The sequence below is a fragment of the Syngnathus acus genome, chromosome 3, assembly GCF_901709675.1.
Source record: "Syngnathus acus chromosome 3, fSynAcu1.2, whole genome shotgun sequence".
Taxonomy (NCBI): domain Eukaryota; kingdom Metazoa; phylum Chordata; class Actinopteri; order Syngnathiformes; family Syngnathidae; genus Syngnathus; species Syngnathus acus.
In genome coordinates, this window is record NC_051089.1 from 4,809,755 (window position 1) to 4,833,664 (window position 23,910).

General features: G+C 44.3%; 1 protein-coding gene and 3 long non-coding RNA genes across 4 annotated transcripts in view; 1 reads left to right on the top strand and 3 right to left on the bottom strand.

Annotated features, from left to right (window-relative positions):
* The window catches only part of fto (FTO alpha-ketoglutarate dependent dioxygenase), a 97,981-nt gene extending 75,788 nt beyond the window's left edge, over positions 1–22,193 (top strand). The window contains exons 9-10 of the mRNA XM_037247346.1: positions 20,484–20,624; positions 20,795–22,193. Of these exons, the coding sequence (XP_037103241.1) occupies positions 20,484–20,624; positions 20,795–20,801 (148 nt within the window). The 3' untranslated portion in view covers positions 20,802–22,193. The remainder of the gene's footprint in view (positions 1–20,483; positions 20,625–20,794) is intronic.
* On the bottom strand, positions 7,433–10,482 carry LOC119120458. The gene is made up of 2 exons (XR_005097524.1): positions 9,475–10,482; positions 7,433–8,531 (listed from the first exon to the last, which is right to left on the bottom strand). It is a non-coding gene; the product is annotated as an uncharacterized LOC119120458 (long non-coding RNA).
* On the bottom strand, positions 11,833–13,005 carry LOC119120460. The gene is made up of 4 exons (XR_005097526.1): positions 12,932–13,005; positions 12,768–12,823; positions 12,017–12,190; positions 11,833–11,941 (listed from the first exon to the last, which is right to left on the bottom strand). It is a non-coding gene; the product is annotated as an uncharacterized LOC119120460 (long non-coding RNA).
* Positions 20,358–23,008, bottom strand: LOC119120459. Its single transcript, XR_005097525.1, has 2 exons — positions 22,861–23,008; positions 20,358–20,616 (listed from the first exon to the last, which is right to left on the bottom strand). It is a non-coding gene; the product is annotated as an uncharacterized LOC119120459 (long non-coding RNA).
* Positions 23,009–23,910: the final 902 nt, after the last annotated feature.

Here is a 23,910-nt window from a genome sequence, read left to right on the forward strand (position 1 = left end):
CCCTCATCCTACAAAGGGCCAATCCATCTTGCTTAGAGAGGCAATCTTAGGTGCAGTATATAAACTAATATTTGTGTATAACCTCAGTCAGACAATACAAATGATGGGATGATTTTTCATCTCCTTATGCATACAGGGAAATATGAAAAATGGAGCTTTAGGAATATTTGCGGGGTCTGCGAGGCGGCTGGCTGGGCCGTCGAGTGCCCTGGGCCACGCTCCTCGCCACCGACTGAAGAGTGATGAGAATATTATACCCATCTGTTTCCCTTCGCCCACCCCGCCGTCCCCATTCGCAATGCTCTTTCATTCGTGCCACGTTAATTCACAGCGAGAGGGCGGAAGAGAGGCGGAGACGGTGAACGGACGGGGTCGCCTCGCTGCCTCAATCCGGCCATGCACAAACCGATGAGTCTTTTACAACAACAAAGTACAATATGAAGAAAAGTAACCTTATAGCGCCCTATGACATGTAAAAGTTGGATTTTATTAAAAAGTTGTCTTTTTTTAAGATTAATGTATTTGGAAAATTTTAGATGTGCCTCGATTCCATAGCGTGATCATGCGTCCAAATTTTGGCTGGTTTTGGGGTAACAGGTTAATTTCTAACTTAGTAGGACCCAATGCAAATCTGTTCATGTAAAACAAGATAAAGTGAGTTTAATCTATACAATTCTGCACAAACAAATTCGCTGTGGCTAAAAATGGATGTGAAAACAAACAAAAAAAAATGCCCCAGTGTCTCTGGGAAAACTGCTGAATCTCACAGAATCCAGCCATCAAGAGCAATCGCCGCTCCCTGTCTCCCCTCTGACAATGAGCTGGTGACATTTAGCCCCCACGCTCCCCTCTCCATCTCCTTGCAGTTTTTTATTTTTTATTTTTAGTTTATTGCATCGGAGCCTCCCGTGTTTTCCCTGCAAAACCTTTCTTTGCTCTCGATATTTCTGCATTATGTGCCTCTGCCCTCTGCCTCTCAATGTCTTTTCTCCCCCGCCCGCCACCACCTCGCACATTTTATTTCATTTTCCGCCCCTGTGTTTTTTTTTTTTTCCTTTTGCATCTCCCGTCCGTATTTGCTCCTCCCCTCACTTGTCCATGATAAATCAGAGGTGTGAGCGGCGGGCAGCGAGCAGTCGCGAGGCATCCGTGGCGCGGCTGATGAGATAAGTGGTGCTCATCTCTCTGCCCCGTATGGAGATTTATTGAGCCGGCATAGGCGACATGCTAGCCATCACTCTCTCTTGGCCAAATAGACTCCACCGCCCGCATGTGTTTATTCTTATTGCGAGGGGGGGCTGGAGGAGCCCCCGGAGGCCTTGGTCGCCTCAGAGGAAGCCTGCGGATCATCGCCTTCTATTAGATCACCTAAAACAAGCCTCAGCATTGTGACACTGATGGTCCAATTTCTCTCCATCTCTGAGGAGCACATAGGCATATGTAATAAGGTTATGGTGGATAGTGGCTCCTCACATGCATGTGTCATCGCTCTTGCTTGTTTTTAAGGCTCCTGCTGGAGCATTTCTGAATATTGACACGACTGTGCAATAGAAAAGGCCACCACAATGGCTCCAAGGACCTTTTTTTTTCCATATCTTTGTTCGCGCTCTTAGTAAAGATCTGCTGATGACGACAAGACTTCCAGACGACCACATTAACTACGGCCTTGTTTGTGTCAGAGAGCTACAGGCCTGTTGTGACACCTCCTCCTAGATGGCTCCCCTCCATCCCCAGAGTCGCCCTAAAACATCCACTCCATTCACCCGACAAGTTCTTCACAAATTGCTTTTACCCTCTTCACCCTCGAGCCGGTGTCCGTATGAACACAAACTAGGGATCGTGGGGAGGGTGGAGAGTTTGGTGGGTGAGAGTGGAGGTTCGTTCTTGAGCGCTCAGGTTGTATTTAATCATAGCTGGCCAGATGAGGAGGCTTTTCTCTTTATGAAAGGTATTAGAGGAGCCTTGTGTTTTCTCTCAGCTTTACACTCTGCAACCCCCTCCCACACACACACGTGCAGTTCTTTTCCCACCTGACCTCTTTTATCCTGGAATTTGATAAAGTCATCCATCCGCTCTCCATCACCTCTCTGGTGGGTCTCCCCTCCGTCCTGCTAGTATTAGTCATTCATTCTGCCCGGCAGGTCCGATCGGATCGTGGGATTTCCAGGGACGAAGGAGCATCAAATGCTCCTTTTCCTCATTGAACTTTGAGATGGGGGGGAGAAGCGGGATGGGTTAGTTCTTTTGCCATACATTGTCAAAACACACTTGGATAGCGCACTCCTGACAGAATATGTTGCCGACTTCCTCCCGCTTGGGTTGAACTCTACTACTTCTGCTTAAGGGCCTTATTGCCTTTGATCTAGCTAAAGGAAATGCGGGGAAGCATCGGGAGAGTGAGAGAGTTACAAGGCCTTTCAACATGGAGGATGCTCGCCATTCTGCTTCATGTTTGCACTCCCGGGAGCTCCGCCCATACTTCACTTGCAATGCAACCGGCAGACACGTTGGTCATTAAGTAGACTGACAGTGATTGTGTGGCCGCGAGAGCACGGGCGGCCCCGCCAACGCCTCCTTTGAAATGCACATCAGTTTATAGATCTTGTGTGGCTTGGACAGAATGAACAGAAAATGCTAGAAGTGAAGGCGATCGATGATTGACATCTTAGCTTGGTTGTTGCGTCTTTCTTCTTATTCTGTTATTTGTCTTTTGTTTACGGTCACTCCTGCCGCTACAAGAATATTAAGAAGTTTAACTAGTGTACAATGGATCTAAAATCAAGGTGGGGGAACAGGACAGTATTTGCAAAACAATACGTGAACTATAGCATGAAGTTTTAGCACTAGCAGCTAACGTTAGCAGTCAGCTTCCTATGTGACTTTTCCAATTTTCAGGTTCCACTGTACCTTTGTCCATTTCAAGAATGTATTTCCCACATTTTAACCGCATTCGTGCACAAACTGCAAGCAGTCAAATTTAGCCTGGCCCTCCTTTGTAGTGCCGCTAAGGGGCGAGAAGCAGTCATTATGAATTATCCTTAATTACAGCCATTTCCTAAACTAATAAAGCTGCTCAGTATTTACTGCAAAGGTTAGTTTAGCCTGCATGAATAAAAATCACAGAGCGGGTGTGCATCTGTCTCGCTGTTTGTGTGTGTGTGTGTGTGTGTGTGTGCGCAGGTAGGTGTGCCCGCTCATGCATTCAAGCATACCTGCTGGTGATCTGTGAGCACAGAGCACAAGAGAGCCGGCTGGCAGCGCCCACAGTCCCATTAATTTGGTGTGGGCTCCCTATCAGCAGCCACAGATGCCTATAGACACTTAAATGAGTCTCCAGTGAGCACTGGGCCATCTCAGGCAGCCAGCTTGGGCCTAATGGGCTGGAAAGCCGGCGTATGTGACGGCAGGAGATGAGGGCCTTATTTACACAGGCAGACATTAGTAGAGGGACGCTGATTCACTGATTAACACGTCAGCTTCCTCTTGTCGTAACCACCCCGCCTCCGTCTTCCTCGTTCCTCCTGTATTTCTTCAAATCCCTCTACTCTGCTATGGGCCAGACCAAAAATCCATCCAACCCTTTTCCTGTTCGCTAGGGGGTACCAGACAAAAATCAGGTTACAGCTTGGACTGATCACAGCCGTTAGCCTCTTTACAGTTTAGTTAAGTTCACCATGGTACGGTTTGATCATTTACTCTGGTAGACGCCTCATCTCAATTTGCCCCCATAGTCAAGAAAACAAAACATTATAGTTCATTGACCATATCGTTCATACCGGAACACACAAATGTTGACTAGTGAGCCTCTTTGAATTCTGTTGCTAATCAAAACAGCAGCACCTAAACAGTTGAATATGACTTAAAAGAATCTGGGGACATTTTGATAACATTATTAGTAATAATAATAGGTCAGCGTTGTATACCACGTTGTAAGTGATCCAAAGTTGCTATAAAATGAATCTGAAAATTCAAAACAATGGTGAGTCTTCCATATTAACATGTTTCGGAATGATGGAGGAAGCCAGATTAATGGACACACAAGCACAGATCATTTTTTTCACACAGAAAACCCAGATCCAGAATTCGAACTCTAAATCTAGAAAAGTGGGGCCGACATGCTAACCACTAAGGTCCAAACTAATGCACCTCAACAACAGACACAAGGGCACACTGAAACACACACATATGTACACAAACTATCTAGGCCAGGCTTCTGCGTCTCGGAGAAAGCTTGTGAGTGATAGCCCCTGTGGAAAGATAATGCTTCTCGTGCCGCGTCGAGTCAGGCGCTGATGGAAGGAGATGACTTTTTGAATGGTTAAGTGGGTAAACGTGGGATCACGAGCCCATTCGGCTCGCTCGCCTTCAAACCCCTGAACCTTCACCGCCTCCTGACTACACCGCCACCGCCTTGCTATCGACGGGGATTGTTTATTGAAAAAAAAAAGCACAGCAACGCCCGGGTGATAAGAGATGTGCGGTTAATGCCATGATTTGTGTCAGTCACGCCACACAATTTGTTACAATCGCGGTACTTATCGCAATATAATATGTTTATTCTGGTCAATTAAGTTGCACAGGGGGGGAAGGTGACCGCATTTCAAGGTGTCACATTCGAGAGGAGACGGGGGGGGGCGATGGCCCGATCCGAGGAAATGGAACTAATCCAATTGTGCCGTCTCCACAGCTTCATCCGCCGCCATCTCGAGCTGATTGTATTGTGTGAGGAGAAATAGTGAGCATTGCACACAGGTACCGAGGTGATGCTAATGTCTTTGGGCCAGGCCCTCGTTCAAGTCCAATTCTTGTGACCTTGGATGATTTTCTGAACAAAAACTCTTGTGGCTAGTTTTCCTCTAAGAGTTCGATCTGCAAAGACAAAAACAAGTTTCATACTTTCTTAGTTTCAGTTAATCCAATAATGGAACTTCTAAATTAGGACGCGCCAAAAAGTGGGACATGACGCTCCACAAAAATAGGGTCAGACCTTGTGTACTTACATCAAATTCCACCGCACAAGTTTGATATTCGATGCTTTAACTAGTAGCTTTTTGTGGCATCCACACCACCACCCTGATCAACTACAGTCACCCAAGCTCCCCAATCTGAACCACGATAAACCCAATTGAACCGCGCCTTCGTAGTGGCACGGACATTCTCACACAGCGTGAGAGCGAACATAAAATCGAGGCAGGCAGCACAGTCAGGGCGTGTAGCAAACCAGTGCTTCCATCGATTTGAGAAGGTTCATTAGGTAAGTGCTGACATCACAGATTGATGTCTCTTTAAAGCAGTGCCTGCCCAGCAGCTGACAAGGAAAATCAGCACTATTGAGTCCCTTAGTGGTAGTTCCGCGCCAGTGTGTATGCCACTATGCGTCTGTGCGCATATATTTGAGTAATGTCACTGAGCACATGTGCTCCAATAAAGTCAACATGCGTGTGGCAGCATTTGCCGCTCCTGATGAGTTTGTGGATATTTTTGCTTCCCTTCATCGCCACACTAAGTAGCCAAGTCTTTGTGCGGAGGTGTTCAGCAGCAGTGTTCCTCGTTACGCACTCAGCCATGCGGTTAAGGAGCCTGTCAAGCTGCTGCTGCTGCTTTTCCAACATTGATCCAGGCTTCCACCTATCTGTTCGACATCACAATCAGGAAGTGATAAACAATTTTTCGCAGAATTATTCATATCCAAGCCAGGCCACCTGCATTGAATAGAATTGGCTAAAGTTGGTAAGGTTAGTGATTAGCAGTGCAGCGACTAATCAATCAAATAATTGATCAATATTTTGGATAATCGACTTGTACTTGTCGATGGATTGACGGTGTTGCTAGTGTCTGACGTGTTGATGGAAGTAATATTAGGGCACGGTCGTTGCTATTGATCAGTGCGAGAGCATGATTGGACAGTCTATCAAACAGGCTACAGTGACCCAAAACAAACCCAAGGAGTTATTAAAAGCTAAATATGAATGCAAAATGTATCCCACTTTCTAAGAGCGAAATGCAAAAAAAAGAAGTGTTTGGATTGTGAGCCACCGAAGGCAGTCAAACCCTCGCGGGCTGCCTCCACCGCCACAGGGCATATCCCCATTGGCTGCCTCTAGGAGATTAAAGAGAATAATTGCCAGCTGATTGGCTGTTGAATTTTTCATGGAACCTTTGCCGCACGGGCGGAGTTAGGGCCGCCACAAGTCTGATACGATATAGCTGCACTTTTACTTGTGTTTAGATCAGCTAAAAAGTTTCATCAATAGCACTCGATTGGGCGAAGTTGACAGTCACGCGCCTACAGACGCTAATCTCTATAAGTGACCTGCTTCCTCTTCTGAGATTTTTTGTGTGTCTTTAGTGTGTTTGTAATAAGGTGTGCGTTGTGTGATGGTTACGCCACACGTCTCCTCCGCGGTTCCACTTGAGAGGTCCGGGAGGCGGTGAGCTTCTCATGGTTGTCACATTGAGGTGGGAGAGCAATCATTTCCTTGGACAACAGTCCCGTCCTCATCGCTGCTTCCCGCCTGCTCGGATTAGTTCCTCCCTTGGAGAGAATATTTGCATCTAAAATATTCGTACCTTTGTTGTACTCTTCCCCCTCCTGTCAGATCTTTGCACATTGTATTAATGTGGTGGCACTTTACAAAACTAGTGTATTTTGTGAGATGCTAATTTTGTTTTTATATTTGTTTTACAATATACGACCCAAAAAAGTTAATGCTTTGAGGGCTGGAACATATTACTGTCATTTTAATTCATTTCAGTGCAGGAATTTGATTTGATATGTGAGTTAATTGAGTTACAAGTAGGAATGTCGATGACCTTTATTTTTTTTTCCCCTTTTAATGACGTACCTCGTCTGTACCCGCCGACGTTCTCCATTTCCCTCGTCCTGACTCTACGCGGCATTTTATTACAATTGTCAGCAAGAGCAACCATTCAATTGTCGAGCGATTGCGACAAGGCGCGGTACCCTCAGATCACCAGAGCAATTAAAACTCGGTAAATAAGGCTACCCATGATGCCTTGGTCCAAACAAAGGAGTCCCGCAGGAAGTTTTTTTGTTTGAAGGCAAACGGAGAAGAGACTGCTTGTTAATTAGCAGACGGTCCCTTAACCCAATACACGGGGCAATGACTTTTTTTTTTTTTTTTTCACGTTGACACATTTCCAACACAAGATGAAGTTGTTTACTTTTGTGTCGCGACTCGTAATACGCCGCCGCCACTTTTGTGAACACCAAAGATAATTTGGGGCACTAATTGTGCCAGCTACAGCATCTTAGCAGCGGAGAGACAAGAGAGGATCCACTGACGCGTTTAAGCACATGAGCGTGTCAAGAGTTTTCATTTGACAACAGAATAGACTTAAGAGTTCACACAGCGGTGATTGCGATGTTAGCTTGGGACATTTGTACATGAAGCAAAGTGACAGTAATAGCTTGAATGTAGCTACCTTTTACTTCAAGCATAGCTCAGCTTGGCCCAATGAGCAATGATGTACTCTTTGTCTCACAAAAAAATAGTGCAAGCGCTAGTTAATACCTCATCAACTAAAGAAGAAAAAAAGTTGGTTTTTTTTCTTCGTCACAACAAAAGGGCTCTTTGTAGTTTCGTGGCAAGACATGTGGAACATGTCATGTACTCTGTGTCAGGATGTGCAGATACCATTTCCGCTGCCGCCCCCGCCTCGCTTCATGAATTACTCAATATGGCAGTTCGGGCAGGTTGCAGCAAAGGAAGGCGTGTCATAGAGGGAGGGACCGGTAGAGGGATTCGGCAAGCGCCACCAAGCCAGCTTCCCTCCGAAAGCCCCACCGGAGGCTATATGCCTTACCAAGATCCTGTTTACAGGCAACCAAAGAGGCTGCCAGCCAGCCATTTCCATAACGCCGCCTGCGGACCTCCGTGATTTAAAACTTAGTTCCTCTCAGCCGGAGATAAGCGGTGGTGCTTATTTCACTGTGCACTTTGTTCTCGTTAAATTCCCATCACTGATTCGCTGCTTGTTGTCTGGCAGTGTGTGCAGAAGTGGCGGTATTAGTGTTTAGGACATCTGACTTGCAGTCCCACAGTTCTGGGTTTGAATCTCGGCTCTTGCCCTCCTGTCTTGAGGTTCCATGAATTATCTAGTTTATCTACAAGCATTAGAATGTAGAAACAAAGGCAGATACTATTTTTGGCTTCTCGTTGGCTCAAATAGTGCTTGATAGCCTACCTACGGGTTTTATTAATTTGCCACTTCAGTTTTGCCGTTCAATTGCTTGTCTCGACACTTGACGAATTCTTCTTCCACTTCTACCTCTTGCCTTGTTTTCTGTCATGCGTTTGCACGGATTTCCTTCTGCTTCAGTCGCTTGTGTACTTGCCATGTACTTGCCTGTGTCTGTACATCAGCGAGCATCTGCTCTCTCAACACGGTCCCCATGGCCTCAAATGTCAGCGCAGGCATCTGCCAGACAAGTGCACACGGTGCAGTGGGCTTGTGTTTCGCCGCCTCCTCTTCCTCCTCCTCCACTTCTTCTTGTCAAGTGATGTCCGCTGTGATTGAAAGTAAAAGAAAAGGCGGCGAGGGCGTGGGGGGGGGGCGTTCTTGCACTTTTTAGTGTCCTCAATCAATCTCGGCAGTTTTTAGATGAGTCCCACCCGGTTGAAAAAGTCTCTTGGGGTCTTTCTCCCGCTGCTCTTGTGAAAGACCACCACCATGGAGTGAGTCTTGTCTTGTACTCTCAGGTATCAGGGGACGGGGCCCGAATGTACACGATTTGCTTTTATGGCGCCCCATACACTTCAGTGTAACATTTCTGACCGTTCTTTGTTTAGGCGTCATCCTATGTGTGGATGCTCACTATCTGTGTAGACTCATCCATGCGGAACATATGCAGGGTGAGGAGACAGGCAGGATGGTACCACATGGACCCCCACGACCCCTCAGGAGGCGCCTGAGGGGCAGCGGGCCGAGGCGGGGGCCCCTCAAGCTCCCCCTCCAGCACACTCAACTCACCTCTCAGACGCTGCTATTGATTTGTCCGCTGCATAAGAGGTGCAAGTTAGAGACTCCACTAAGGTCTGGCCTTTTTTTTTTTGTCCTCTATGCTAAGCAGCCTAGCTTTGACAAAAGAATCACTCAGGGACCATTAGGGGCACTGTGTGGCTCTCAAGGACACAAGAACCAGCTCTGCCGCCTTTACCTGAGGCTACGAGAAGGATCGCAGCTCTGAAAGCTTGCAGTCACTTAAGTTGTCAATCTGCTCCACTATCAAGGAAACCTTTTGACAATTTAAAACAGTTCCCAGGTGTCTTAATAATATTTGTCTTTGACATGCATTCGCCACAAAAAGTGATCAAGAATTAGCGTGCGTTACACGCCCTCGTTCATGTCTTGCTCATCAGCCCATTTCTTTCTTATGCAAGTTGAAAACTCATCAGATGTCATCAAACGATAATCTGTGCATTCAACAAATGTCACTGCAGCTCTGCTTACCCTTTGGCTTGATATCAGGGGTGTCTCACCCATAGAGGCTAGAGGTGTTATTCCAATGTCAAAAATAGCTTATTAAATAATGATCCATTTCAGGAGAACACATTCTGCTCCACAGATAGTCAGGTTAATAAAATGTTCCCACAATGGAAAACCACTATACTGATACAATACTTAGAGAGAGTTCCTGCATTTGAAAAGCACCCAATCAGATATCAACAAAATTCCAGATCCGGTCCTTCAGAACTAAATTTGGACAATGTGTCGTTAATGGAGTGATCGGAAGAGCCCTATTTTTGGAAAGTAATTGATACACCCAAGTGTGTACCTGCCATATACTACATACACAAGCTGAGACAACTCTGAGAATCATGAACATGCCAAACGTGCTACGCGGGCAAGTTGCAAGGCATTGCAGGTGCCAGATGAGATGAGCACAACTACGCTGCTCGTCTTGTTTCATCAGCAAACTCGCATTATTTTGAGGAGATAATTGCTACCTCGGTGACATCCATTAGAAGGAAGTTTCGTTGGGGATGTGAAAGATGGCTGTTGTAACATGTCTTGTATTTTAATTAAAACAACCGCCCAACAGGTTGTCAGCAGCGTTTCATGTGTCCGAAAGCCGAGAACAGGTGTGAAGCCGTAACAATGACGGGGGAAAAACCTCAAGCATGTTTGAGTTAATTGGAAGAGTGTTCCTTTGGAAGACATTGCGACACGTGCATCACAATTGAGTGCAAAACAGTGCCCGCTGTGGCGTAACACAAACGTCACCGTGCTTGCTGAATAGAGTCTTTGTTGTGAGACCTGGTGAGAAAATCAGCTATTAACGTGGTCATTAAAGGTAATGACAGCAATGCAAACGGAGGGAATTACATCCGTAGCTTTGAAGACAATTATAGTTCTGAATACTCAAAGAACATTTCTTAAAGTTCAAGAAATTATGCTTATGTCACTTAGTTAGATTCAGACTCAACTCCAACATAAATTAAATGAAACAAAAATGAAATGACAAACTATAAGGAAGTTAGTTAAATTATTCTCAGTTTTAAAATTTAGAAAATGGTGAAAAACACGCATATATATATATATATATATATATATATATATATATATATTGAAATTATTAGACAATATTTTAGATTAGATATTGTTTAAAAATTAGAATCGACAATTTACCACCAAACTATAAATATATCATAGAATTATTTCAATTATTTACAATACAATTGTGCATTTAAAATTGGAAAGAATATTAAAATAATTAAAAACATTGAAATAAGAAAACTGTGGATAATCCAATTAGATCAATTAAACTAGAATACAATTTATATATCCTTACTAAATTCAAAATAATTTTTAAGTTTGTGTAGTTTGCGGCACATGAAGGTTATCATCATGCTGACAGCTAAATTAGTTTTTTTGTCTTGTTTTTTTTCTTGAACATATTAAAACCGAGACTCGCACTACTGGTTGTCCTGACATTCCCCACGTGTTTTTCACAATGTAATGTCCTCTTTTCTTCGTGACAGGTTTAGTGACCTCGCATGTAACTTCGCATCTTATCTGACGTTAGCGTGCATTCATGACTTTACAGTGCTCTTACCATGTTGACAGCTGCGGTATTAAATATAGAAGATGTACTGTCATCACGGCACACAGCAAATTGGCTTTAGCATTAGCAGCTCCACTTACACGACATGCGATGTAAAGGCGGGTGGACAGAAACTTAAAGGAGGCAATAAATGCAGCGGGCTGGTTCCGGTCCAAGTCTTATTTATCCACACACACACACAAACTGGTTGCTCTGATTTAACCAGAGGCTCAGCCGACCCCGACTCCCCCTCATCAAAGATTCATAAGGGCAAGCATCTCAATGATTTTCTGTCTCTTCCTGTACTCGCAGCTTGTTGTCCTCACCCTTCACTGTCTCCTGACCAAGTTTTTTCAGGGGGGTCCATTGGCATGTTTAGATCCTTTTATTTATTAATTGATATCTTTGCTCTCTTTAAACTTGCTTTGGTTCCATTCTTATCCTCCAGAACGCAACCATTTTAGCATGCTAATAAAGATATACATCAAATATTACAAATGATTTCACTTTACAGTAAGAAATTCGGTAGGCATGTCTGCTTTGAGCACACTCACATAGAACTTTGAGAACTCATGCTCTAAAATCATTTATTTTCATGCTATTTAGGTTTGAAGAAGCCATTTTTGCCCTTTTGAAGGTTCCTTCAAAGTCCTCTTTGTTACCCCCCTTGAAGGAAAAAAGGTTCGCCTCCCTTTTTTGCAGCGCCTCACGCCCTCCTTCCGCTGCGCTTTGTCTTCCGCCCTGTTCGTCAGCATCACACTGCATCCAAAAGGAGCTCATTGGGAGCTTCAGTCACCAGGCCCAGGGCGCACCATCTGTAGCCCCTCGGAGTCCTTCCTTCCCTGTGTGTTTACCTCCCGTGTTGCGTTCAGGCTAACGAGCACAGAAGAGTGGATGTCTGTGAGAAGCCAAAGCGCCATGCCTCAGCTTGTTAGTCTTGCTACTTACCAGGCTTAGCCAGATGAGGGCCGCTCAGCCCTTATCTAATTCCTTCCACTATCTCGAATGAGCGTCTGCGACCTTGGCCGTCACCCGGGCTGAGGGGTTGGCGTAGGGGGTTAAATTGCGGCCAGCGCAGCTGAATCTGTGAGCTAGGTTTTGGATCAGTCGCCATCTGGGCTTCTGTGAAAGTTAAGGACGAGGTTATCCCCTCACAGCTGACCCTGAATCAACGGGAAAGGCAGAGAATTTGGTCAAGGCACCCGGATGGCACACGGATGTTTGTGAATACTTTGTTGGTTCCGTTGTCTTGTGTGGCAAGCAAGCAAAGCTCACATCTTTGCAAATAGGCTGTATAGGCATAGGGGTGGTTCTATGGAAGTGTGGACCGCAGGTGACGTTAGAGCAAAAAACAAGTTTAGATATTCTTTAAATCAAACCTTCCTTCTCTGTGCGCTGAATAAATATCGTTCAGATTATATTTTTTTCTCCAGTGATGTGCAAAGTTATTTGCTCCCTTCTCAAATTCTTATTTCTTCCCCCATTTTTATGTAAGTAAACTTAAAATGCAGTTTTTAAATGTGAATTTTATTCATTAACGGGAAAAACAGTAGTCATATCTTTTCTCTGACTAACTTAACATATTTATTTTTTGGTCACACCACAACAATTTGAATGTGGACCAAATGAGTGTAAACTATTTCATAAACTATTATTAAATTGGCATTGTCGGGGGGAAAAAAATGACGGAAGGAAATACTTGTTTGCGGGGATGTTCCAATACTCGTCGCACCGCTTTTGGTTCACACCATTATCCTGTTAGAACAACATACAAAAAAAACTCCATTTAATACCTGTTAGACCGCAAACAGGTGTTTTGAGCAACTTTCAGTGAGCCATTACAAAAAGATTACACTAACTCACAGACTCGTCCGGGCAGGCAGGTACACGCGTTCACCAACGCCCCACACACACACACACACACACACACACACACACACACACACACACACACACACACACACACACACACACACACACACACACACACACACACACACACACACACACACACACACACACACACACACACACACACACACACACACACACACACACACACACACACACACACACACACACACACACACACACACACACACACACACACACACACACACACATCCACATCCACACACATAGTCAGACACACATAAACACCCCATTATAGTGCATTCTCCAGCCTCAGGGCCCAAGCTTGGCTGCTCCTCCAAACAAATTGTTGGCAGTAGACAGCACTTGAAATGCCGAGGCCTTTTAATGATTCTACAGTATTTACTTAACAGGCTAAAACAAAGAGTTGACGCACACGTTCATAGCGCATAATGAAGACATTCGCTCAACACTAGGCTGAAGTTCAACAACGCTAAACAAATTCGTCTGTCCCTACTTGACATTTTCAGAGTGGGTTCATCCTCTATTGTAAATAACTCAGGAAAGAAGTAATGATCGTGTTGGTGGTGGACTTTGGGACTGTGTACTCTTGGACTTGACTTTGTTTGCCCAGTCAAATGTCATCTTAGATGTAACACTTTTGCTTACACTTTGCTACCGCAAACCTTTACCAGCTGACATTTCATTTATGTCACGATAGTCATCAAAGCCTTAATTATTGGCTCTGATCAAACAGACTGTATCTTGTAATTGGTTTATGAGTTCTATATTTGTGTCATTTTGTTTTTATGAAATAATTTTGCCGTTATCGTAGAGTTCTATATTATATTTGAAATATTATTCTAATGTATGTTTTTTTTTAAATACACGCCAATGTTGTTCAGTAAGACGGTTGCTTCAGACGCATTTTAATTATGTTGAGGTTTTTTGGCATCCCTATAAACAGGTGAATTTATGAAAGCGTCACAAAAATTACTGCGCGAAAATAAGAACCTTACAATATAAGAATTAAGTCACAAAATTATTTTTTAAACAAGTGTTCAACTTAACATCATGTTACAATATTATCAACAACAAAAAAACTACAAGAATCACTACAGTGTGTCGGTTTGCCTTTTTAGGTCAGCTGAACATACATTTCCTGAACATGATAGCTTTTCAAGCACCAAACACTTTAAAAGTCTCCAGTTTACACAGAAGGCTTCATAACTTAACACCACGTCCCCTGCAGCAACCGGGATGACTTGTAACCTGGCAATTGAAGCTACAAAAGACACATAATTAGTTGGGCCAGCTTGACCCTGCTGCCATTGTCAACTGCAGACAGGCGGGTATTGTGCCCACCTCATCACGTGACTGGGGTCAGGTATCCGTCCAATAGCTGTCGGGGCCGGCCTCATCCATCATCGGGGTGATTGCCGGATTTATATGCCTACAAGGTGCTGATGGTCGGTCATGAGGAAATTGAGAGGGAAGAGTTCAGAATGATCATTTTACAATGCCATCGCAATAACAGGTCTGGACAGAAACTGCTTGACTTTGTCCTGGAAAATTGGAACACATTCCTGCTTGGCTTGGCTTTATACTCACCTGGGTTAGGGCAGAAAAAACTTATCTAATAATTTGAATTAGGTGCGTTGCACCAAACCCCTAGGACTGGAATTGGTGACCCCTTTTGTAACTTCATACTGTTACGTTGTTTGGGCTTGTTGTTAGCAGACCTTTTAATCAAATGTCTGCTCCACCCGTCTCTCTTAGCAGCTACTTTAGCTAGCATGTAGCTTGGCACAGGCAGTTTGAAAGACACTGTTTCTTTTCAAGTCAGCCTGGAGCTCACAGACACGCCTTGCCTTTCTCTCAACGCATCTTGGGATGATCCAAGGCCTCGAGGTGTGATCTGCCACCGTCCTACTTATTGGAAGAGTAAACGGCCAGGAGCTCGTCCATCTGTTTGTTCTTATCCAACCTTTTCTCTTTCGCTTTTATTGGAACCCGATTACGTCGGAACAATACTTGTCTGCTCGTAAATTTTGCAACTGTGTTGACATTAGGGCCACATTCCATCCGATAGCCTCAGGAAGAGCGAGAGCGGGCTGGGTTGTTTGGTAATTTGTTACGCTGTTAAGCACCTAATGGACGTCCACCTGTTTTTTGAGCGTTAGCTGCAGTTCAGGGGCTTTACCTCCTTTGCACTTCCAGACTGCAACAGGGTTTTATGGCCTCCAATTATCAGAGGCTATTTGGAGGCTACCTGGCCAGCCGTGTGTGCGAGTTTTTCAGTTGCATGTGGATTAGCACGCTGTAAGACGAGGCAGGCTGCCAGGCCACATCAAGGGTTCAGGGTGTGAAGGAAGCCAAGGCTATTCAGGTACAAGGATTCTTACATGTGTGTGCCAGCTAACTTGAGAACGATCCACACGCGGGTCGCCACGCTCCTAGTGGCGTCCAATGCCATTAACGAGCCTCATTTGTTTCATGTGGTTTAACGAGCGGCCTCAACTTTGGCAAGATGAGGGGGGGGACCTCACGGAATCTCCGAATTGGGCCGCTTCTACCTCTGAGCTGCCCACGCGCCTCAGCCGCAGCTTAAGCGGTCACGCCGTCTCCGGCTCGCCGGTGCATTTCTGCGTCATGTGCACAAGCACTGATTAAAGGCAAAGTAGTGCATTGGTTGTTAGTTTTATTAGACTCGGCTCTTTAGAGGTAATCAAAAGAGAAATGAACATATGTCATGCATTTGAAGATCAGCCGCCCTCCCTCCATCCCTTTTTCTTTTTGTTTCCCTTTCCCATGCGAGTGCCCACCTCAAACAATCGTAAAAGTTGTACAGTCAGCAGCTGTCTGCAGACACAATGGCACGTGATTGATGCGAAGTGAATGTTGCCCTTCCCACACTGGTGAACGGATGGTAAAGCTGGCAGGATGGCTCGAATGGTGGATGCATGAATGAATGGATAGAGCTTCTGGCCGTTGGCTCGTGAAGGTATAAATGAACGCTGGGGTTGTTACTTAGGAGATGTAAGGTTGGAATTTGTGTTTGCTGATGGAGGGATGGAGGGATGGATGAAGGGAGGGATGGAGGAATGGAGGAATGATAGATGACAGATGGATGGATATCTCTGTCTGTCTCTGTCTCTGTCTGTCTCTCTCTCGCTCTTGCGCTCTCTCGCTCTCTCGCTCTCTCTCTGCAGACGAATGTTGAATGAAGGGCCGTATGTAAGATGATGATGATGAATGGATGATAGAAGCATGCTGGCTAATCAAAACAAACAGATTGTTGTCAAGTGAAGCTGGCAACCTGTTACTCGGTTAGCAGGTTGGTGGGTGCCAAAAACACAGCTGGATAGATGCCCTGTAAGCTGATAATATTTGAATTTGTCAATCACACTCATCACAATCACAAAGTCATAAAGGCGGCACCTCGGTTCAGTTGAGCCGTACTTGGATGCTAGCTAGCGTGGGCCACGCGCTAAAGTTTCACCTCACATGTTAAGCCTTGTTCTAAACATCTTCGCTGTGTTGATGCCCTCTCCTTGACTTTGCTAATGTTTTGCTGCAACGTTGACAGATTTACACATAGCTAAATGCTACCTGTCTGTCCATCTGCCCGCCTTCTACTCCCTGACAAACACGCATGTTCACTCGCATCTTAGCTTTCACAACCGTTACAGAAATACACTCGACTAATTAACTCTTTGCTTCCTTAGGCACACATTGCTCACCTTAGCTTCAGGGTCAGCTTGATTTACGATGAAAATGTAAAATTTTTCATAACTTGTCTGATTGCATTCTCTCGGCGATTGGAGCGTGATTGACTGCCAAGGCTGTAAATGCTCACACCTGCACAGAACTGTTGCCAGGTGTAGGACAAAGGAACAGGTTAGCTAAGACTCAAATGTCAATGAGTCAGTAAGGGAATGATATTCTTGAGCTTGTGCCTTCATATGGTCAGGTATTTAGGTAGAGCTAATCAATCATGCAAATTATAATGACCTTAATTGTTAATTATAATTGTTAGCAGAATGTTAAAATGTTAGCAGAATTGTGTAAGAGACATTTATGAAGGCTAATCGTAGTCCCCAAAAGTTCAATTGAAGAAAACTAAACTACTTCTTGGTCATTTCTCCTTATCTCCAAAAGGATTCTTAAAAAAGTCCAGATGTCTGATTTAAATTTTGTAGTATGAAGTTGCAGGATCCAGTTAACAATTATCTGGTACCTCATCTGACTTTGAGTGAACATGCAACACACAGATCTTCCAGCACATTTTTGAATCCAGATTTTCTGAACGTGGGACATAATACTGTAAAAAACACAAGTTCAGATACTTTCAGATTCTTGGCCCCATCCTTGTGCCGTGAGGTTCCAAACGACCTTGTACAGCCGTAACGCAATAAGTGTTGTCTCCCGTCCTTGCACCACAGGTTCTTTTTCACTTGGCCTGACAAAATTGTGCATTTATCAATGTAATTACGCCAGGCGGAAACACTGATGTTGTCTATTAGGTGGATTCCCATCCTGTTAAGAGCCGAGGGCCATTTAATGTATGGCTGCTTCCCTCGCTTGAGTGGACCGCTACACGATTACGCAGCAGCCGGAGATTAAGTGCGGCGGTGGTGACGGCAGACCACCGTAGGATTTTCTCGCAAGCCTTTAGGAGAAAGCCCGAGCATTCTATAACAAAGCCAAACTGAGGTTAATGAGATTATTTACTTGTTTCTCCATCTTTTGCTGCGTCTCTCTCATTTAACCGAGGGATAAAAGCCACAGAGGAGGAGGGGCCGAGGAAGGACGAAAATCGATAGGGACCGCATTACAGTAAAACGTATTGATTAGGAGACCTGCGAGGTAGCCAGTTGTCGTGGATATGGTGGAATGATGCAATGCTTAAAGGAATTCATCCTTTGACTTTTGCATTAACCTTTTATTGACTGTTTTGCCTGTCCATAATTAACACTCACTTTAGCTAAAGTGCTTAGTTTGAGCACAAAGGGGTTGAGGGTGCCCCAGCCTCTTATTGCAAAGCTTGCTGAGCACCCACCCCGGCCGCGGTTCAAGTGCAGTTTGGGGAGGTGGGGTGCAGTTAGGGGATGCCTCTGTGGAATAGAGACGATAGAAAGCCAGATACCTTTCACATTAGCATACCATTTGAGCGTGAGCCTGGCCCGGCTAGAAGGTTTCAGGGCAAATTGAAATGACTGATTGTATTGCCAATCTCTCTCGACTGAGCGCCAGATGGGATAGTTAGGTCCAGATCTGACTGGGGTTAATCCATTGGAACAGAGTGGACTCCCAAGAAACCACTTCTTCTACTACACCTCTTTTTGTCTTTGACCTTAGCTCAGGTGTTTGTTGCCACCATTTCCCCAAAGAACCGAAAGGCACCTCGCTTGGTATTGACTTTATTTGGGTTCCATTTTCGCAAGCAAGAATACACTGACTGGAATTGTGTGCTGGGTTGCATGCACATTGTTATCCATCCATCCATCCATCCATTTTTTTATACGCCTGTCTTCATGAGCATCACAGGTGGGCTGAGACATATCGCAGCTGACTTTATTCGAGAGGTGTGCTTCACCCTGGACTGGTTCCCGGCTAACCAGAAACTTTCTTCTGTGACGTAGCTAATTAAATATTTCATTAAGTTAGGTTGTCTCCCAACTTTGGTGACTTTACCTTTTCCCTTGTTTCATTTGACTTTTTTGTATTTGCATGCTAGCACAGGTTACCGTGAGTTGGTAAAATAACCATAGCGCAGGAATAAAAAAAAAAAGAGACTAGAATTGGTTTTACAAAGTGTAATCATTGTATGTATAAGCTGACTCGTTACAAAAACGTGGGTATTGGCTGATTGACATTAACATGGCATTTTGGTCTTTGTGTTGATGTCTGGGTGTGAATTTTGGCTCACTCGAAATGTTCTCATTTTGTACTTAAGCATTTAATTGCCATACAAGTTAGTAAATGGCTTGAAGCTCAGGTGGCATTTGAAATTTTGGCTCACGTCAACGACGCAAAAACTTAACCAAGCAATGACTTCTTACTACTGTAGTAGTCAAGATTTGAGAATTCTGAACCAGGCCAAATCATTGGTGGACAGTTTCCCCCATGGTGACTTCACGCTCGTGTAAGCAGAACACACCAGCACCATCTCGGTCACGTTGCACTTGGATATGAACACCAGCCACATAGGTCTCCCCCTCCTTAGCTTTTTTTTTCCTGAAGTGGCGCTTCCTTTAATTCGTGCCCTAAATAAATGATGAGAACATTTAAACACAAGGCTCATTGCAAAGCCCCAAGGTCGCCTAATCGTATTATTTATGAAGTGATGTGCTACATAATGGTACTTAGCGCGTGTTAACAGATGCTATTATCAGGCCCAGATCCAGGGCGCCCAAGATATATTGGAGCGGCGCGATGTTAATGCCGTTCTTGCGCTAACCACACCAAAAAAGCACCACTTAGGCCTAGAGCCAGTGGAACATTAAGTGGCTCACGTTAAAATATATAACCGCAAATTGTGGCTACTTAATGTCCCTTCACCTCATCCATAACCGAGCCTGGAACCCCCACCTCTCGCTTGTCTTCAAGTCTGTGTGCGTGTGTGTGTGTGCATGTGTGTCATAGCATACAAGTGACACCTATGCTTGACTTTTGCTCAGCGAATTCTAAAAACATGACTCCACCAAGTGAGGGTTGCTTTTATTTTGGCTTTTTTATTTTTATGAGGTGATGGCCACATGACTGTACACTTGCAAACGGAACTTATGAGTGTTTTCTTTTTGGGAACAATAAATCTGTTTTTACAGTTAAGGACTGGTCCCAAAAAAGTGCCCTTCAGCAAACGCTGTGTAACTCTGGACAGTCACTGAAGGTTCCATAATGGAGTCAGTTTAGCCTTGGAATGGATTGTTTCCCATGGGGAAAAGTGTCTTGAAATTGCTGCATTCTGAACGGATCCTGTTGAACTATATAGTAACTAACACAACTGACATAGACATGCCACCCTGCTCCTCTCCCTCTTGCACCCTGAGGTTAAAGGTCCATCTCGTCTGCCAAGAGGCAGCGGGGATGAGAGGTCGAGGGGAGCAGATTTACAATGACAACCCGCGAGCAGCACAGTAAATATTTACACTGCTCTGACAAAAGATGTGACCCGGGTCTGCCGGGGCCGTCAAATGCTGTCACATTTACACTTAACCCGCCATTATCCGTCATAGGCTGCCTTTCCGCGGTGTTAACGTCACAGCTTCCTGTGTTACACCAGAGACACTTTTGCTGACTCACCGCAGAAATAGTGGTGACTGTCAAAAAAACAATCAAACATCACAATATGTAACAGACTTTTTTAGGCATCACATCAACACACCAATGACACAAACAACCAAGACCTATGCTGAGTCATTTGTTTTTAATTTTCTGTATTCTTCCACGATCAACAAGTGGTACAAGTCATAACGACGAGCAATTGTTTGTGAACAAGAGTGCGTTGACGTTTGTTCCCTGTGTCCCGTCACTTCAGGTGCCACTCCAGCCTGGCCCAGACATTGCCCCCCGAGGAGGCCCCCGTAGACCGTCCCTTCTGGGGCGTGGACGACCCTGACATGCCGCTTCCCTTTGATTTGGCTGACATCATCAACCGAGTGGAGTCGCTGCTGTGGAGGTAACACTTTAAAAACAGGTTTTAGATGGAACACCTTTGCTCTATTACTGTAAATGTTAATTCCTTAAATGCCTTCATTATTCTGTACAACTACATACTGTCAAGCCAAGTCTAAAATGGACTATTTAGAAATCTTGACAATTTGACAAGATGCAATTTCTCTTCTACAGAATGTGAAGGATCCTTCAAGGCCTCTCATAATGGACGTGCAAGGAAATGAGCAGAAATCAGAATACCAGCTTTTCCAACCGACCCCGACGTGAGCTGACGGCAAACCCATTGCGATTCTGAACGAGAGGAATTTTTCATTGCTTCATCTCCATCTCCTCGCAGCCCAAACCCTCAGTCCCTCTCGATATAAACGCATCATAGTGGCGCTTTAGTAACATGCTAACAAGGCAAGCTTAGCATCAAGCTACTAGTGTAACCACACGTAAAGTAACGAGGTATTGGCATTTCCGTGTATAACTATTTATCATGTCATTGTATCACTTAATATCATGTAATCCAGCTTTCTTTAGAGGGGGCGTTGTCAGTATTCACAGTTTTAAAAATGCTCTCATGGTTCTCAAGTGAGGCCATTTTGTTCCCGGACTGACCAAAGAAAGAAACCAGCAGTGTGTTCCATTTTCAAGGAAAACCGAATATTGACTAAATGATGACTGACCTAAGAAATCGGACTTACAAAGCTAAAACCACATTATGGATCGAGAATCTTGTTGATTTTGAATTCAGAGGATAACAGTCAAATCGCCAATTTCTAGTCAAACTCAAAATTTTCATCTCTTAAGTCGTTCAAAACAAGCGCACTAATGCTTTTGAATGGCATCCGTCTCATTTCAAGTGAAATAAACAAATATAGCATTCAGTCGACCCTTATCAGAACGCCAGCAACTGGTTTATCCCAAATGTTTATTTTTTATTATTATTATTATAAGGGTAAGAATCACATTGGTTTATAATTCCCAGACTGACCAAAGAAAAAAAGCAGCAAATTTTCCATTACGACGGCGTACGTGAGCCTACAGGAATTCCCACCAGTCGTTTGTTCTCAAGTCGTCACGACGAATGAAAGGATGTCGAAAGTACAACACCAGAATACCCTCCTTTGTTACAGCTGTTCAATGGCGTTTAATTACTCCGAAAGTGTCACGCACACTGGAAACCTGCTGGCCAAAGAACCAGCCGACACTTTTGGCAAAAGCCTAAAAGGTGGTGGTGGTGTGTGTGTTTTGGGGAGGAGGGGTCAGACGATGAGACAGCGTAGCAGATCTCCACAATTAATTTCTTTTCTCGATGACTATGAAGTAGACAATTTCTGTTAAAAATTATGATTGCACTCTTTTTTTGTACTTTTTAGTTTATTGTTGAAGTTATTGGTTGCCAAACACTGTTTTTCCTTTTTTGTTTTCCCTTGCTGCACCTTTGCTTATTGTTGTTACCCGAGAGTTTTGTTTTGTAGCGCGGTATTTTTTAGCGTTGTACGCATCCCTTTGTACTTTCCCGTTGCCACAGCTTGTTCGCAATAGGAAAGGCAAAATTCAATAAAGTATGGCATTTTATCTGCTATATTGTGTCTCAAACATAATTTTATCCCATTCCAAATTCTCATTGTTTTTGCTTATGTCCAGGTAGCTGAGGTCAGTGGCTAAAATATTTCCCTCATCTATGTACTCATGACACCATTCAACTGATGTTTTTTTTTTTTTTTTCCCTTAATTAATGACTAGCACTGAATGGAATTAGACAATTGCTCCTGCAGTAACATTTCAAAAATGACATTGCAAAAATGAAAATTCCACCCTGTATTGAAATGGTAAGTTTTGGGTTTCTCACTTGATCCCTTGTTCATTTCCATACCATTTCTCAAATTCAAAATAAACAAAACTATTTGAAGGCTAATAAAGCAACTTGCTAGTTTCCTCTAGTTTTAATGCCATGGGATAAACCCACAACACAATCTATAGGCGATCAACTGGTCGATCAATGTAATGGGCAGCTGTGCTCGATACCAAAGCCTTAACTATTAATACAGCAACTAAAGCAAACCTTATAGGGCTATGAAAGACAGCAATGCCGTAGAAACGCCTCCCTAAGTGCTGTCTGTAGATTTTATTACCTCCTTGAACAGGTGTTTTACGAGCATCCATCATTCTTTAGCTGAAACTGCTCACTCACACGGCCTGTCTTCTCGTCACATCTGTGTAATAGGACTCTTTTATTTTTAGTCTTTTACCGTGCTCTTGGTGCTGTCTGTTCCTCAAAGGTTCAAAGGACGCGGCTGGATTAGCGTCGAGCGCTACATCATGCTGATTGATGGATTGACTGACGGAGCGATGTCACTGGCAGGGATGAAAAGATGGCTAATGCTCTGTGTCTCTCACCAAGAACTCCGGAGCGCCATCTCCCTCCCTCCCTCCCTCCACACACACACCAACCTCTGAGGTCAGCCATGTTAACTACTTCCTGTGGCGGCTGAGCAACTGAGTGATGGATGGTCGCAGTGGCCTCTCCCCTCGGGGGCCGACTTGGACAAAAGGGCCCTCACTTGGAGAGACAATTACACAGCGCTGGTGGTGATGGCCACAGGTATGCATTGTTGTGTCCGGGGTCACAACCAGCCAGGCCACCATCAATTAGGCCCAACAATAGGTGTGCAGAAAGATAAAATAACCAGGTGTGTGCTGGAGAAAGGTATCTCTTCGAGGTCACAGTCCAGTCAAATGTTGCACTTAAAAGCAGAAACTGGATCATTTCGTTACATACGGGCTAATCGGCATCTATCATCTTTTAAGGGAATTTTATGGGACTAAATGTAAAGAATAAATAACAATATACAAAATTACTTGATACGTATGCAAACACCTTTTTTATTTTTACAATATTACTAAAATATTTTATGAAGTCTGCAAGCCAGTGAACCACGAGCCTCGACTTTGCTATAAAACAAAGAAAGCTCTTTAGACAGAAAGTGTTTACACTGTGAAAAAATGGGACCCTATGTTTAATCCTTCCTATTTACAAAGCATTTCAGAGCATAGGACGTGTACAGTTGTCCGTGGGAATGTTTGTACGAAGGGACAGATGAACGCAAACCTATCTCGTGCGTAGCAGGTTCCACAGTGTGAGCCTGTGCCGGAGGGCCCTGTGGGGCGGGGGGTAGTCGGGGCCACAGAGGCAGAGGAGGTAATTGTAGAAGAGTCAAAGATAGCATCGCAGCTTCGGGGCGGCTGTCATCGCCGTGACGGGCAGCGTTCATTTGTCAGCTCCGCAGACAAACGCCAAT